This window comes from Mastomys coucha, unplaced genomic scaffold (assembly GCF_008632895.1).
Source record: "Mastomys coucha isolate ucsf_1 unplaced genomic scaffold, UCSF_Mcou_1 pScaffold18, whole genome shotgun sequence".
NCBI classification, from domain to species: Eukaryota; Metazoa; Chordata; class Mammalia; order Rodentia; family Muridae; genus Mastomys; species Mastomys coucha.
This window is the reverse complement of record NW_022196900.1, coordinates 94,620,272-94,636,881: the sequence shown is the minus strand read 5'-3', so window position 1 is coordinate 94,636,881 and position 16,610 is coordinate 94,620,272. Positions and strand designations below refer to the sequence as shown.

Sequence of the window (16,610 nt, the reverse complement as noted above, 5' to 3'; positions counted from 1 at the left end):
AAAAAAAAAAAAAAAAGGGAATACTTGTAAACCAAGCCTGGATCTGTTCACAGAATCCAAGCTCACTGCAATCACTGTCCTTCCCACAATGTGGTCAAAGGATCTGACACTATTGGCACTCACCATTTGTCTGCATAGAAGGTGCAGGATTTCAGAAAGCAGGACCCCAGCTCTGCCAACAGGAAGTAATGGCTTGCTGAATTCCCTGTAAAGACAGGAGCAGCCGGTGAACACTGGCATGCTTCTGTTCTGCTCAGACATAGTCCTTGGGCCAGCCCATCAGACGTGCTGGTCATGCCAAGCACAGTGGAGGAGCAGGCGGGCGCAGAAGCCCAGGATCTATCCTTTCCTTCTTTCCTTCCTTCCTTCCTTCCTTCCTTCTTTCTTTCTTTCTTTCTTTCTTTCTTTCTTTCTTTCTTTCTTTCTTTCTTTTTTGGTTTTTTTGAGACAGGATTTATCTGTGTAGCCCTGGCTGTCCTGGAGCTCACTTTGTAGACCAGGCTGGCCTCGAACTCAGAAATCCACCTGCCTCTGCCTCCCAAGTGCTGGGATTAAAGGTGTGCATCAAGGATTTATCTTTCTATTTCAGCACTTCAATGACTGAAGTGGTGAGGACGTCTCTCTACTTACCTATGGCATCACAGGAAAGACTGATGCTCAGTTAAGGCTCAGTCACAAGTAGATTTAAGACAGAATTTTCTTTTCTCTATGGTATTTTCAGAGTGAGGCAAAAGTCTTTCCTAGCCGGGCGGTGGTGGCACACGCCTTTAATCCCAGCACTTGGGAGGCAGAGGCAGGCGGATTTCTGAGTTTGAGGCCAGCCTGGTCTACAGAGTGAGTTCCAGGACAGCCAGGGCTACACAGAAAAACCCTGTCTCGAAAAAAACCAACCCCCCCCCCAAAAAAAACCAAACCAAACCAAACCAAACCACCACCACCACCACCAACAACAACAACAAAACAAAAAAACCCAGTCTTTCCTAAACTAAGTTCTCTAGGGTCAATATCATAATTCTTCAAAAAAAGGTCCCATTGTCAATCAACCGAGACCATGCTCAATTAAATTTTTATTGTTTTGCTTTCCCATGAAGACTTCACAATCCCCAAAGTGCCAATATGTGAGCCTTTAAGAGGAGGCTCAGGCTGGCAAGATGGCTCAGTGGGTAACAGCACTGACTGCTCTACCAAAGGTCCTGAGTTCAAATCCTGGCAACCACATGGTGGCTCACAACCACCCTTAACAAGATCTGACACCCTCTTCTGGTGTGTCTGAAGACAGCTACAGTGTACTTAATTATAATAATAAATAAATTAAAAAAAAAAAAAGAGGAGGCTCATGTTATATGTAGTCTGACTCTAAGAACGGCTGCAGGGACAGCAGTGTCCTGAAGAACTAGTGAGTAACCCAAGGTGGCACTGATGCCCATTCACCCCCAGGGCAGGGTAATGCTCTTCTAACCTGAGGAGGGCACACTTTTAATCCCAGCCCTTGGAGGCAGAGGCAGGTACATCTCTATGAGTTTGAAGGTAGCTTGGTTACAAAGTGAGTTAAAAGACAGCCAGGGCTACCCTGAGAAATCCTGTCTTGAAAAACCAAAAATAAAAAAATAAAATAGAATAATCATGAGCTTGTGATATAATGGTGCAGCTCAGTAAGGCAGGATAAACCCAGATTAACAAGAAACATCTAGAAATAACCACCTCCTAGACTCTGATCTGAGTGACTACCACCTTAAAGGGCTAGGGGTCTCTCATATCCTTAAAAGAATTCAACTACACACAATACAACAATTTCCCCTTGACAATGGAGGCTAAGGATGGCTGGAGAGATGGCTCAGAGGCTAAGAGCATTGGCTGTTCTTCCAAAGGACCCAGATTCAATTCCTATCACCCACATGGCAGCTTAAAACTGTAACTCCAATTTTAGGGGACCTATACTGTCACACAGAAATATATGCAGGTAAAAACACTAACCAATGCTCATAAACAAACAAACAAAAATATAAAATATATATATATTTTTTTTGTTTGTTTGTTTCTCGAGACAGGGTTTCTCTGTGTAGCCCTGGCTGTCCTGGAACTCACTCTGCAGACCAGGCTGGCCTTGAACTCAGAAATCTGCCTGCCTCTGCCTCCCAAGTGCTAGGATTAAAGGTGTGCGCCACCACTGCCCGGCCATAAAAATAAATATTAAAAAAAAAAAAAAGAATGCTAAGCAGTTATAGGCTGTGCCCATGAGTGTATGGAAGTGCTACTAGGACACCACTATGACAGAGTGGCGAAGGGTATTGATTCACTTACATTTGATAGACATTAATTAGAACAAATACAACTTACACAATAAGTTCTCTCATGGAGATTCCCCCTTCTTTTAACATGGGGGTGACTAGTTCAGCCAGGTACAACCAAATATGGGGGATATCAATGGCCATGTCATCTGCCAACTCCAAGGTTTCAGAAAAACTGAAATAAGAAAAAAAAAAATCTCAGAAAAGTTAAAGTTAAAAGAGATCAAAATCAGTAAAGCAACAAGTTTCTGCATGCTAAGCACTTTCACATGAAGGCACTGGTCCAGCCAGAGGAGCATGTAACAGTCACCGTACTCTCTCACACTAGTGCGACAAAAGCCAGAGTCACACACTAGTGCGACAAAGGCCAGAGTAGGCAAAGGCAAACTGAAGAAACCCCGAGGAGCCAGCTGACAGTGCCAGACCTGGGGCAGAGAAGACTTCTGTCCAGAAATGACTTCTGGAATTTTTAGGTAGCCATGTGAAGTGTGGGTAACAGCTATGACAAACAGGGAGGGAGACAGACTCATTATCTTAGACACACACGGCGGGAAAGCTGGAAGACTGGAACACTGTATTATAGGTTACACAACTGTGGTTGTCTAAGGATTCCCAGGCATTTGTGTTGTGAAATGTTGGAATTTTTTTGGTGTGATGTAAAATAAAGGTGAATTAAATATAAAACTATGGCCCTGGGACACACTCCCACACTCCCAGCGTTTGGCAGGCTAAGGTGAGAGGGTTACAACTTTCAGTTTAACTTGAGCAACAGAGCTTGACCTGTATCAAAAACACAGAAAACAACTTGAGACTCTCCCCCGCCCCGTGTGTGTGAACGCAGTCACAAGGGGGCTCAAACTGTAGCCTCTGACTTAGTGCAAACAATTCGGGGCTTATCCAACTGTTTTCACATACAGCTGTTTTTCAAAGTACAAACCGGAGACAAGAGATGTGCACAATTCTGCTAGTCATGTGAGAATGAGGGATGGGGGCACGTAGAGCAGGCAACAGCAGGAAACTGCTGGCTTCATGTCCTTGTGTAAAGTGTGCTTTCCATTGTACTTCCATTCTCTGTAGCTCAGATACATTTTTAACTGTGGTTTCAGGCATCCTAATCATGTCAAAGGTATGACCTCATAGCCTGCAACGCTCGGACATCCACCTCCAATAGAGCAGACTTGCACACGCTCTCATTATGTGCACACACTCAATTGTTAATGCGTCTCTGGGGGATACGATCTGGCAGAACACCAGGATTTCTGGGATAATCACTTGATCCTTCCCGCTAAAGTTCTTGGACGCTTGGCACAGGGTAAGCTATATAATGTGCCCAATAGACAACTGAACTATTCTTGTCATTAAATGATATATTGTTTCATCTCACATCACAACTAAGACTCCCATATTCTTAACTCTTGGCTTGTGTTTCCACTTTGTATTCAGCTAGTTCATCATAGAGCAGTATACAAAACACAGTTGGGAATCAAATCCTTACTGCTTATAAAATGACTTGGTATTTAAGTTTATAGTGTTAAATCCTTTTAGAAGAAATACCTTAGTCATGCCATTTGCTTCTATTTGTACCACTGAACTAGTATCTCCTATGGGCTGAGTGATGAGAGGGAGCAGCTCTGCACCTGTGCACTGTACACTGTGCTCTACACCTATACACTGTACACTGTGCTCTGCACCTCTACACTGTACACTGTGCTCTGCACCTGTGCACTGTACACTGTGCTCTGCACCTGTACACTGTACACTGTGCTCTGCACCTCTGCACTGTACACTGTGCTCTGCACCTGTACACTGTACACTGTGCTCTGCACCTGTACACTGTACACTGTGCTCTGCACCTCTGCACTGTACACTGTGCTCTGCACCTCTGTACTGTACACTGTGCTCTGCACCTCTGCACTGTACACTGTGCTCTGCACCTCTGCACTGTACACTGTGCTCTGCACCTCTACACTGTACACTGTGCTCTGCACCTCTTCACTGTACACTGTGCTCTACACCTCTGCACTGTACACTGTGTTCCGCACAACAAACAGCAAACCACCGAAGGAAGCAATCCCTGGATCAAAGTCTAAGCGAAGTAGAAGACCTCACCAGTGGGACACTCAGTGGGAACCTTAGACAGTGATGCAAACCACAGGGAAGAGAAGCCATCTCAAGACAGCAGGCTAGTGCAGGCCTCTCAAGAAACTGTCTGCTTTCAAACAAGTCTCATAAAGCATTTGTAAGCAAGACAGCACTGGGTAAAAACACACTGACCAATGGAAGCAAGCAAAACACAATAAGTATGCACTCAGTGGTTGAAAAAATATAAACTTAAAGACAGCACAAGGGAGGTGGGGCTCCACAGAGCTATCTAGGCAGCCCTCTTCTGCCATGCCTCAGGGTGCAAGCAACCAAGGCAGCAACAGGACAAGCAGGGTGCCAGTGAGCTGTGACGCTGCAAAGGAAACAGGATCTAAAAGTCAGACCGGGCCACAGCAAGCTCCGACACCTCAGGGCCATTTCACAGAAACCTACAAGTTCTAGAGGGCAAACATATAAAACTCAACAATTTCCCGAGGAAAACAGGCTCACTGACTTAAAGCCTTGTGATGAACGAGCTGTGGTTCTTTTCCATTTACAGACACCACATGAAGGTCTCAGAGAAAATCAGAGGATAACATGCGTGTCTCAGCCCAGTCTACAAACTGTGGTTCTATTAATCAACCCTGCATACGATGTTAGAACAGTACAGTGACACAGTGGCCGTGATGGCCGACATCAGCTAGCAGCTTAGGTGTGAGGTACTAGATACCAACCCTTTGAAAAAGTCCTGCTTGCTGAGTTTTTCTGACTGCACCAGCTGATACAGTAAGTGGCCCATGTGGTCCCTGGTGATCTGGCTCCGTTCCAGGGTGAACTCCACACCCACCTTCACGAACACATGCAGTGGGCCTTGGGCACTCAGCTCCTCTATGCACTGCGTGGCCTCCTGTTCAAACAAATAAAGGCTTGCTCCAAAATCTGATGTTATGGTAACTTCAAAAATCTAAATTTATTAAAAGCAGTATAAAGCTTTACAAACAAGAGAGTTTTCCAATTTAAGGTTTTTTTCCTTGTTTAATATCAAAAAGGGTGCTATATGCAAATTTCTAGAATAAAAAGTAGAGAGAAAGAAAAAACTGATTTAGGTGTAGCAACACACACACTAAAAATGCTGAGACAAGAGGATGGCTGTTGAGTTCAAATCCATCCTGGGGTGCACACTGAGTTCAAGGCTCTACCAGGGTGACAAAGCAAGGTCCCACATCAGTATACCCATGCTTGTCAGGTCAGAAAGCTGAGGCAGAAGGATTGCTTTAATCCAGATTGAAATTGAGACTAAGTACTGCAGTGAGACTCTGAAGTGCCTTCCCCTAGGGGATGGCCTCACATAGCTCTGATGTTTGTTGTTCCTTTTTACATTTATTTTTGCATTTAACATGTATGTATGTGCATGTGCCTGAATGTATATATGTGTTTCACATGTGTGTAAGAAGCTAGTACTAGCTCTGGATCTTGTGTAAGAGCAGTAAGTACCCTTAACTGCCAGACCAGCCCCTGGGTTAAAAGTTTAGAAAAGGTAACTCAAAGGCCACTATCAAAGTATGTCTTCCTCTTTTTAAAAAATATTGATTTATTTATTAATTATATGAGAACAGTGTAGGTACTTTCAGACACACCAGAAGAAGGTGTCAGATCTTCAGCCATCATTGAACTGAGTACAGGGTCCCCAGTGAAGGAGTTAGAGAAAGGACCAATGGAGCTGAGGGGTTTGCAGCCCCTTAGGACGAACAACAATATGAACTAAATAGTACCCTCAGAGCTCCCAGGGTCTCAACCACCAACCAAGGATTGCACATAGAAGAGTCTGATTGTTCTGGCAGCATATGTATAATAGAGGATTGCAAATTCGATCATCAATAGGAGGAAAGGACCTCGGCCCTGTGAAGGTTCTATGCCCCAGTGTAGGGGAATGCCAGGACCAATAAGTGGGAGAGGGTGGGGTGGCAGGCATGGGGAGGAGGGAGGCAACAGGGGTATGTTTTTGTTGTTTTTGTTTGTTTCTTTGTTTTTTGGAGGGGAAACTATGAAAGGAGAAATTTACATGTAAATAAAGAAAATGTCTAATAAAAAAAAAAAAAGAAGGTGTCAGATCCTATTACAGATGGTTGTAATAGGGATTTGAACTCAGGACCTCTGGAAGAGCAGTCAGTGCTCTTAACTGCTGAGCCATCTCTCCTGCCCAAAGTATGTTTCTAAACAAGAATTTGACGATTCATACCTGTAATCCTAGCACTTAAGAGGTTGAGACAGGCGGATTGCCACAAGTTGGAGGCTAGTCTCTACTATAGTATGAGACCGTTGTAAAAACCAAAGCCAAATAGCATATAAATATATATTATACCACACTCTGTTTATGGATTTTAAAAATTATTGTATTTAACATTCATATATGCATATAATGTATATGGAAGATAGATATAACAGTATGTGCCAACATGCATCTCTTTAAAACTATGAAAATGAGATACTGTAAAACAGAATTCAACACCAAGATTCAAAGACCTTAATGTGAGCTGGGATTGGTGGAGGTCGCCTTTAGTCCCAGCACTGGGGAAGAGGCAGAAGCAGGCAGGTCTCTGAGTTTGAGGTCAGCACGATCTAGAGTGAGTTCAAGGATAAGCAGTGCTACAGAGAAACACTGTCTATAACCACCCCCCCCAATAAACCAAACCCCAAACAAACACCAAACAAGAACTTAATGTGGCACCTGGAGCTACCCTGCCTTGGGATGTCAGCAGACACCGGCTGTGGAGTGATGGTCTGGCGGGCACGCCTCCGGACTGGAGAACAAAGCCTGTCAGTCTAGCGTGCTTGGCTGGCTGTGTAGCTCTCACCTACCACAGCGCTAGTAGCTTTCCCCTTCCTTCCACCCCTGAGGCATACTCTTCCTCAGAGCGCACAGAGATGAGCAAGGTGGCCGCCGACCACGGCAGAGGAGAGGCCTCTGCACAGGCATCTCTACCTGCGCTTCTGCTATTTAATACTCATTCAATACTATTTAGTGCTCAGGTCAGATTATCTAGTACAAGGTATCCACCTCCGTAAGGGCATTAGTTGTTACTTCTGTGTCTTCCCACAAACTCAGAAAGCTTACACTGGAGAACAGATGTCCTCAAGTTTCCACTACTGACCCTCAAGTATACTGCAGCTTTGTGTTGGGGAGTCCGTGCAGAGCTGACATCACATGACACAAAGTCTCTCTCTAGCCATCTGACTCTGCAGACACTGCTGTGTCACCTGCAGCAGCTCACCAGCGCTGGCTGTCTAGGAAGGGGCTGGGTAGGGGTAGGGCAGCGGCCCTGGCGGTTCACTCAAGGGTCATTCTGCTGCAGGGTCAAGCCTGCATAATCACCCCTTCACCTTTACCATCACCAAGAGCTTTCTCTAGCTGGTCTGGTGGCTGATGACTGGAACTCCAGGAAAAGGGAGGCTGAGGCAGGAGGCTGGCTGCAAGTCAAAGTCAGCTTAGTCCTGGAAGTGCTCCAACTTAACACTGTCTCAAAACACAACAAAACCATCCTGTATACCCCCAGGAATTGGGAGGCAGAGATAAGAGAATTAAAAGTACAAGATCAACCTTGGTTAGTGAGTTTGGGGCTAGCCTGGGCTGCAAAAGCAACTGAAAACAAACAAAAAACTCAAAACCAAAATAACGTTCTTCCCACTTCCAAATGCTAGCTATTATTACAAGTATGAAGGCTTAGAGGCTTGGATAAAAACAATCAAAGTGATTTTGTGTACAAAAAGCAGATAATGGCTAGGTTATTCAGAAAAATAATCAATAATGAGATTTTCAACAATACCAAAGCAAAGGTTTAATGTATTCGGCAGCTGTTTAACAGAAGAGACACTTCATGACCCGAGCAGTTAACTAGATTGTGTCACCCGATCTTTGCCCCCTCTAGCTCAGAGGACATCTGTGGAGTCACCTGCACTGCTATCTGTCACTAGACTGTGGATTTTTGTCAGGCAGGAGGTCTGTCCTACCAACCATCACTTAAGAGTCTAGGTGGAGGAGAAGTCAGTAAGGCAAGCTCACAGGGGCGTCCTAAAATGTCTCAAGCCTTCTGAACTGAACACACACTGTCCTTTTGTGCCACTTACAAAACAAAGGAAAAATGATGGCAGCCATAACCCAGGGAACATGATGGTGATATGTCCAGGGCCCAGACAGGTAGGACTGGGAGCCAAGTGGACAGTGGAGGTACTCCGGTGTCTGCTCCTTAATGCCAGTCAGTTTAGCCTCCTCTTAGTTACACTGACTGGAATCCATTCTCTTTTCCCACTCTTAAATTTGTGAATGACAGAGATCATCAGTTTAAAACACAGAAGTTGGCAGAAATGCATGAGCTGAGCCAACTGAACCCCAAAGGGCTGGATTATTCAGTCCGTGTCCAACTGCTCATAAGGACACCTCTGAGTGTCCACACCAAGCTGCCATGCTCGCTGACACGGGCTCCCGTAGAGCTGCTGCCTTCACTGTCAGCATTTACCTTAAAGTCATTGATGTGCAAGAATTCGTCAATGATAGACTTGGACTTCCTCTCCACTTCCTCTTCTGACAGTGCAGGCTTGTCAGGGGCTGGCACTGCACACATTTCTGATTTTGCTATGAATGAGATCAAACAGCAAGAAGATAAAATACTAAGGATTAGTCCTATAGGATCACTGCTGGTGATATTTACATGCTTTCACACTTGCTTTTCAGTGCAGATGTTTTATCGAATATTGGTTTGACAGAGTCAGACAAATGAAAGCAAAATCGAAGGCCCTTAACTTTAGGACAAAGAGGCACACAGCAATACCATAGTCTGTGCTCTAGTCATGAACAGGAGTTAGGGATATTTTGAACCTTTAGAGCCACAGCTTGGCAGTTTTCATATTTTGATTTCCTTGCAACTGCTTAAAGGATGAGCACACAAAGAACACACAGGGGTGAGGGCCTGCTTGACAGAGTACTGACTACACTGGCCCAGTGTGGCAAGTGCATAAACACTGCCTGGCCTCTCCCATTGCCCCTCTGGCTGGCTGTCCCTGCTGCCCCTCTGGCTGTCTGTCCCTGCTGCCCTGCTCCCCTATGCTTCCCACCTGTTCCATCCTGGACGCCTGTCTCATCTCTACCTGTCATCATGACCTCCAAGATGATTCAAAATCATTTTATCTATCAACTTCTGTTCCAAGTGTTACTGCACGTTAACTCTCCATTTCTTCCTCTAAGAAAGAACTGTGGGTGTACGTGAATCAATAAACAGCTTAGAGCCCAGACTGAAGACACAAGGGAACTGTTACTGCGCCACCAGTGTAGACTTTGAGCACATGAACTCTAAATATAAACAAACTCCACAAAGGTGCCTAGAAAGACCAGGCTGCAGAAGACTGGCTGAGACCTTCTCTTTGTTAAGCAGGGTTACGTGAACCCTATCAGAGCCCCAGAGCTTTAAAACACACGGACACTCCAATGAGCACGGGACCAGGTGGTGAAAGGACTTGTGAGAAACTCAGAATACTGAACATGAAGAAAAAGGACCCTGCCATCATGGCATGGCAGGCAGGGAAGGCGGCACAGCTCTGCAGAGACAACAGTGGCTCCCGGTGACAATGCTTTGCGGATGCTCCCAGGGGTCTGTCCAGAATTTTACTCACCAACAGTCTTGGAAGTTTTACTACTTATTTTTTTGTTTATGTGTATGACTATTGTACCTGTCCCACATGAGTGCTGTGTGATCAGAGACCAGAAGAGGGTGTGGGAACTGGAATTCAGATTGTTGTGAGCCACCATTTGGGTGCTGGGAACTGAATATGAATCGTCTGGATGCAAAGCCAGTGTTTTTAAACTGCTGAATCACCTCTGCAGTCCTGCCCCTGTATTTTGCTTATGAATTTAAAGGCAACAGTAGGTCTGTCTTGTGTCCCAGAGCCCTCTCACCTAGCTCCCTCGTTTTGCTTCGGTCGGCCTCAGCACTGGCCCGCTCAGCATCCACGCCTCCTGTCAGCTGTTTCACTGTCTCCAGCATCTCTCTGCGCTGCTCTTCCTGAGACTGGTTGTCTAGCAGGTCTTTGCTGCTGCCCCTCAGGAACGTGTTGGGACGGGTGGTTCCAGCTGGAAGCGGTTTGTCACTCTTCTCCCTGCCCATGCTCCCACGACTAAAAAGATAAACAACGTGCTTCAGAAGCCAATGTTCTGCTTCATACAACACAAAGCATTACCAACAAACATTGAAAACACAGAGTTTCTACATCTAATTATTTTAAATCTTTCTCTTTGCAAGGCCACCCTTGATTGGAAAGCACCAGGCCAGCTGATCTACTTCAGCACCCTACACTGACTCTATCTCACAGTATACTAATTCTCACAACAGGCAAAAATCTGAGCTTCCAAAGGAATACTTACTAAGATATTTTAATTCTACCTTTAAGAGGAAAAAGGATACTAATTAAGACTTTATTTTCTGTGTGTAGTCTTTGATTCTGTAACTTAAAAACATTCAATAGATCTTATATACACAAGAAGGCAGGTTTGTTTTTCGTGGATCAAAAACCTTCTTTAAAAACTCAAGTGTGAGGGGCTAGAGATGGCCCAGTGGCTAAAAGCACTGACAGCTCAACAAGAGGACTTAGCTCTCAGCACCCACATGACAGCCCAACTGTCTGTAATTCCAATATCCAAGATCTGACACTCTCACACAGACAAACATGCAGACAAAACATCAATACACAGTAAATAAATAGTAATAAATTCAAGTGTGAGAAGCTTTAGCCAGGCGACAGATGCTGCTAGGCAGTCTCCTTTCTCTAGCATGTGAGCCATGCTCTGCTGCCACACTCCACACCAGAGAGCACATGGGCAGCTTTAACCTCCAGTTTTGTATGTATATATTTATATATGTACATAAATAAAAGTTACAGTGTATAAAGTTGGAAGAAAGATATAGGGGAAGGACCTAGAGGATTTATAGGGAAGTGAATATGATCTAAAATTACTGTATTCATATATGAAACCACCAAAGAATATACAAGAAATAACAAGAAGACATGAAGTGGGGGATGATGAGATGGCTCAGCAGGTAAAGTTGCTTGCTGCCAACCTAATGATTTCCAGGACCAGTTCTTTCTATAGGGACGACAAGAATGCATGTCAGATTTATCACCATAATTCACATGTGTTAGAAGGAGATCGAGGTGGAAGGAGAGAGTGTGTGTCTGAGTGTTAGGGAGACAGAGCTGGCAGGCAGGACAGCTATCATAAACGTGAAAGCAATGCTCACCTGGTTAATGCCCGTCGGGAATCAAACTCTAAAGGCGTGGCTGACGGGGACCCTGAAGGTGCTGGAGGTTGCAGAGGAGAGAATCTATTTAAACTGGAAGCACTTGACCGTAAGGCATCTATAGGTGTTGTAGATTTAGAAAGAAAATACAAATTACATGGTTAATATGCAAATATATGTTTTCCTGCCTTCTGGGAATAAGAAACAAGACCAGGAATTTCTTTCCTTCTAAAACTGGAAACAGGTCTATGTTGTTCAGGTTGGCCCTGACTGCTGGGTTGAACTGGTTCCCAAGTAGGTGGGACAACAGGTAAACTCCACCTCCACCCCCAACCCCTGTTCGTTTTTTTTTTTTTTTTTTGATAACATCTCATATAGGCAAGGCCAGTCTGGAACTCACTATGTAGTCTTCAGATCCTGACGACTCCATCTTCTGAATGCTGGGATCCCACACTTTCTCCACCATACCTGCTTCCTGAGTTACTAAGGCTCAAGCCTACGGCATTGTGCATACTAAGCAGAAACTCTACCAACTGAGCTGTACACCCAGCCCTGAGAGCAATAACTTTATTATATAAAGTGGAAACAGAGACAGTTTATCAAGGAAGCGAGCCAAGAAAGGTTAGACGCTCAATGACCTAGTCATTCCTCCCATGCAGGTGCTAACCAGGCCCAGACCTGCTTAGCTCCCAACATCAGCCGAGATGAGGCACTCAGTGGGGAAGGGAGTATGGCTTAGGCAGTCATTTCTAACAAGGACATGTGACACCTATCATATTCTGACAAGTACATTATAAGGTATCGGCATATAAAAAGGCATACAAACACACATTCAGCCAGGTGTGGAGACAACTCCGTAAATCTCAGAACTTTAGAGACAGATACAAAGAATTCAAGGTCATACTCAGATATGCAGTGATTTCAGGTCAACTTGGGCTACACGGAATGCAGTCACACACCAACCAACCAAGCACAAAAACCCAAACCAGGTGTGGTAAGCAGGGGAGGGAACTGTGCCAAGGCACTGCCCAAAGCTACCCAACAGAATGCTGGGATTTATGGGAAATATGCAAACATGCACATGAACCAAGTAAACACTAGAATCTTAAGTAACTTAAGAAACACTGTTGAAATTTCTTCATTTTCCTTTGGGTCATTTTGTTTCTTTAGTTTTCAAGACGTGTGTGATGGTTCAGGCTTCTTCTAATTTGATCACATGTTGAAAGCATGAATTTGGACCAAGTCAAACAACAACCTTACTAAAAACTAAACTAAACTAAAACACTGTGAGTTTTTTTTGCATATTAATTTGCAATTAGATTGTGTGTTCTTGAGTGTGAAATTTAAGAAGTATTTTTACTAATTTTTAAAAGAATTTAATATTATGTATTTTAATCACAACTACCTCCACCAACTCATTCCCCAAAACTTCTTCTCCTAGACCCACTTCCAACCCCTCTAAACTTGTCATTAAAACAAACAAACAATAACAAAAAACCCCAAACTCTACCAAGTCCACCCTGTACTGCTCAAGGGTATGGAGCCTTCAGCCAGCTCATGACAGACCTACCAGGGGCCACACTCTTTTACAGACAACAAACTGCCTTCCTTAAAGGCCATCAGAGATCGGCAGCTCTTCAGTTAGGGCAGGAAATGTGAATTTCCTGGATGATATTGTGTCATCTACATCAGATGTAGATGTCTACATGACAAACATCAAAACTACACTCATTCTTAGTCCAAAACTCAAACCTCCTGCACACCAGGGAAGTGCTCTCTCCTCAAGCCACACACTCAGCCTTTTTGTTTCTGTTTTTGAAACAGGGTCATGCTGGCTCACACCTCTGGCTACACTGGCACTTACTATGTTGCCTAGGTATTTCATATGGCAGTTTTCCTGCCTCAGCCTCCGGGGTGTTAGCATTACAGACGTGAGCCACCACACCTAGCTACAAACTAGTTTTTTGAAGATTGTGCCTTGCTATGTAGCTCAGGTAGGCATGAGCATGGATTCCCATTCTCCTCATCCAAATGCTAGATTACAGGTACTTGAGACAACATCTGAGGCCTGGTATGGAGGGATATGTCTCTAATCTCAAAACTTCAGAGGCAGAGGCAGGTGGATTACTTTGTGAGTTCAAGGCCAGCCTGGTCTACAGACTGAGTTCCAAGACAGCCAGGGCTACACAGAGAAACCCCTGGTCTCAAATTTAAAAAAAAAAAGGAGGCAGAGGCAGATGGATCTCTTAAGTCCAGGACAGCCAGGCAATGTTACACAGAGAACCCCTGTCTCAAAAAACAAAACAAAACAAAGTGAACAAATAGAAGGCTCAGTGGTTAGACCTTCCATAATTCTCAGCACCCACATGGTAGCTCATAACCATCTGTAATTCTACATCTCAAATTTGAGAACTTCTGACCTTGTAGGCAAGAAACATGCATGTGCTGTACATACAAAGATCCAAGCAAAACACACATACTGATAAATCTAAACGAATTGACGGAAGTATTAAATGTTGAAAGAGCCCTATAGAAAAGGAAGTGTCTGTCATGTGACTGAGGAGCACTGAGAGCAGCTTAGCAATTCCAGGCAGATGAGTCTATAGCCTTTTCCTAGCACAATTCCAGACCCAGGGAGGGCACAGAGGAGCGCCAGCACTACAGACCAACTGGCCAGCACGGGACCTCCACACTCACCGGTCTCGCTCGCCTTTGCTCCACCGCTGCTGCCTTTGCCCCAGCTGCCCAGCTGGGCCTTAGGAACCAGCTGGATCTTCTCGTCAATGGTAGGCTATAAAAAAGTGGCTTTCTTCAGTGCCATGGAACTAACTTTAGCAACAAAGTTTCAGTTTAAGACATGAATTTAGCAGGGCAAGGTCGCACAAGCATCGGGAGGCCAAGTTCTAGGCCAGCCTCGTTTACATAGCAGATTCCAGGCCAGCTAGGGTACCTTGCCTCAAAAATAAAACAAGCAACTGTAAGCTTGAGCTGTGCTCATTAAGATGAGACCCCTGGGCTTTTTAACCTTTTCTGAAGTCTCCACAGAAAAGTATGAAGGCCATTCTGGTTTCCAGGGTAAGCTCAGGTCTTCTGCACAGAATGTCATACTAACATGCTCAACAAAATACACAGCTTCAAGTCATTCTTTTTTTCTTTTTAATATTTATTTTATGTATGAGAGTACACTGTCTCTGTATTCAGACACACCAGAAGAGGGCGTTGGATCCTGTTTTTTTGTTTTTGTTTTGTTTTTTTTGAGACAGGGCTTCTCTGTGTAGCCCTGGCTGTCCTGGAATTCATTCTATAGACCAAGCTGGCCTCGAACTCAGAAATCCACCTGCCTCTGCTGCCTCCCAGGTACTGAAATAAAAGGTGTACGCCACCACTACCCAGCATGTCAGATCCTGTTACAGATGGTTGTGAGCCACCATGTGGTTACTGGGAATTGAACTCAGGTCCTCTGGAAGAGCAGTAAGTGCTCCTAACCACTGAGCCATCTCTCCAGACCCAAATGATTCTTCTTATACCACAACACACGATTATGTGCAAATTGCTTTGTCAGTTTATGTAGCCATGGCTGGTCACAGCAATCCTCTTACTATAACTTCCTAACTAATTAACCAAGTGCTAATTATAGGTGTGTGCTGCCGAATTTGGTGTGTTTTAAATTTTCAACACCCACCCACCCAGGTTGGGGAGGACAGCGTTGCAGACAGCCTAGGCTGGCTTTGAACACGTAATGTAGCTGAGGAGAAGCATACATTTCTGATTCTCTTGCCTCTACCTCCTAAGTACTGGGATAACAGGAAGGCACCAAGCTTTGTAAATTCTTTTATAATACTCACCTTAGTGATTTTCAAAAACTTGGAGGGGTCCAGTACACGACTGTTCTTGGCCCCTTGTACAGTGTTCCACCCACCTTCATCCACTCTTTGTACGCCTGTGGGGAGGAGAAGAGTGTGACAGTGTCTCATTGCCTCTCAAGCCAGCTTGTCACTGAGTGAGAATACTGTTAACTGAGGAATGCCATCAAAACCAAGGAGATAACAAACAGAATGCTAAAATACTAATGGCAGTCCTAGGAAAAGGAGTTTTCTTAGTTTTCTTGAGACAGAGTTTCCCTGTGAAGAGCAGATGGGCTGGCTACATTCGCATGGGTGCTGGCAGGGAGTCGCTAAGCTGCAGCATGAAGATGCAAAGCCCAAGCACTCTGGCTCTCAAGAAACATTACTTAGACAAAACAAGAGACACAAGTGATTAGTGGGTATTGGCTGAAGTGGCTCTGAGACGGGGATCTGCAGGGTTAATGGAGGCTGCATCTACACCTTGGGCAGAGGAGGATGGCCTTCACAATCTGAATCAACAGTTCTGTGGAACACACATGTGGTCCTCTCTGTCCAAGCTGTAGGCGCTCAGGAGGAAGTCCTGCCTTCTCTTTCTCTCAAATTTCATATCTAATTGTCAGATCTTGCCAGACCTACTTTTAAAATATATGCAAAGCCAGGCATGGTGGCACACACCCATCAACCCAGAGTTTGGGAGGCAGAAGCAGAAGGATGAGAAATTCTAGGCCATCCTGACTATATAGTGAGTTCCAGGCTAGCCACAAACACATGGTAAGACTCTGCCACAAAAACAAAAGATAAAACTAATAAATAAAACCAACACACTGCAGGATGGAGCCTGTTCAACGTCAGCAGCTCTACTTAAGCTTTCCAGCCTGGTAAGGACTGCCCTGTGGCCTCTGGCTTCTGCCCTATGTGGAGGCCGTGGTGTGGTTCTACATGGTGCAGACATCTTCTGCCCTATGTGGAGGATGTGGTGTGGTTCTATGTGATGCAGCCATCTTCTGCCCTATGTGGAGGACGTGGGGTGCTTCTATGTGTTGCAGACATCTGCCCTATGTGGAGGCTGTGGTGTGGTTCTATGTGATGCAGCCATCTTCTGCTCTATG

General features: G+C 44.8%; 1 protein-coding gene across 33 annotated transcripts in view; it reads right to left on the bottom strand.

The window, feature by feature from the left end:
- The window catches only part of Eif4g3 (eukaryotic translation initiation factor 4 gamma 3), a 217,147-nt gene that overhangs the window by 18,203 nt on the left and 182,334 nt on the right, over positions 1-16,610 (bottom strand). For 30 of the 33 annotated variants that reach the window (XM_031379179.1, XM_031379178.1, XM_031379172.1 and 27 more), the window contains 8 exons: positions 15,502-15,596; positions 14,354-14,447; positions 11,657-11,774; positions 10,318-10,535; positions 8,885-9,000; positions 5,105-5,277; positions 2,338-2,463; positions 124-205 (listed from right to left, as the gene is read on the bottom strand). In XM_031379179.1, the coding sequence (XP_031235039.1) occupies positions 124-205; positions 2,338-2,463; positions 5,105-5,277; positions 8,885-9,000; positions 10,318-10,535; positions 11,657-11,774; positions 14,354-14,447; positions 15,502-15,596 (1,022 nt within the window). The remainder of the gene's footprint in view (positions 1-123; positions 206-2,337; positions 2,464-5,104; positions 5,278-8,884; positions 9,001-10,317; positions 10,536-11,656; positions 11,775-14,353; positions 14,448-15,501; positions 15,597-16,610) is intronic. The other 3 variants (XM_031379180.1, XM_031379155.1, XM_031379170.1) reach the window with 1 other exon arrangement.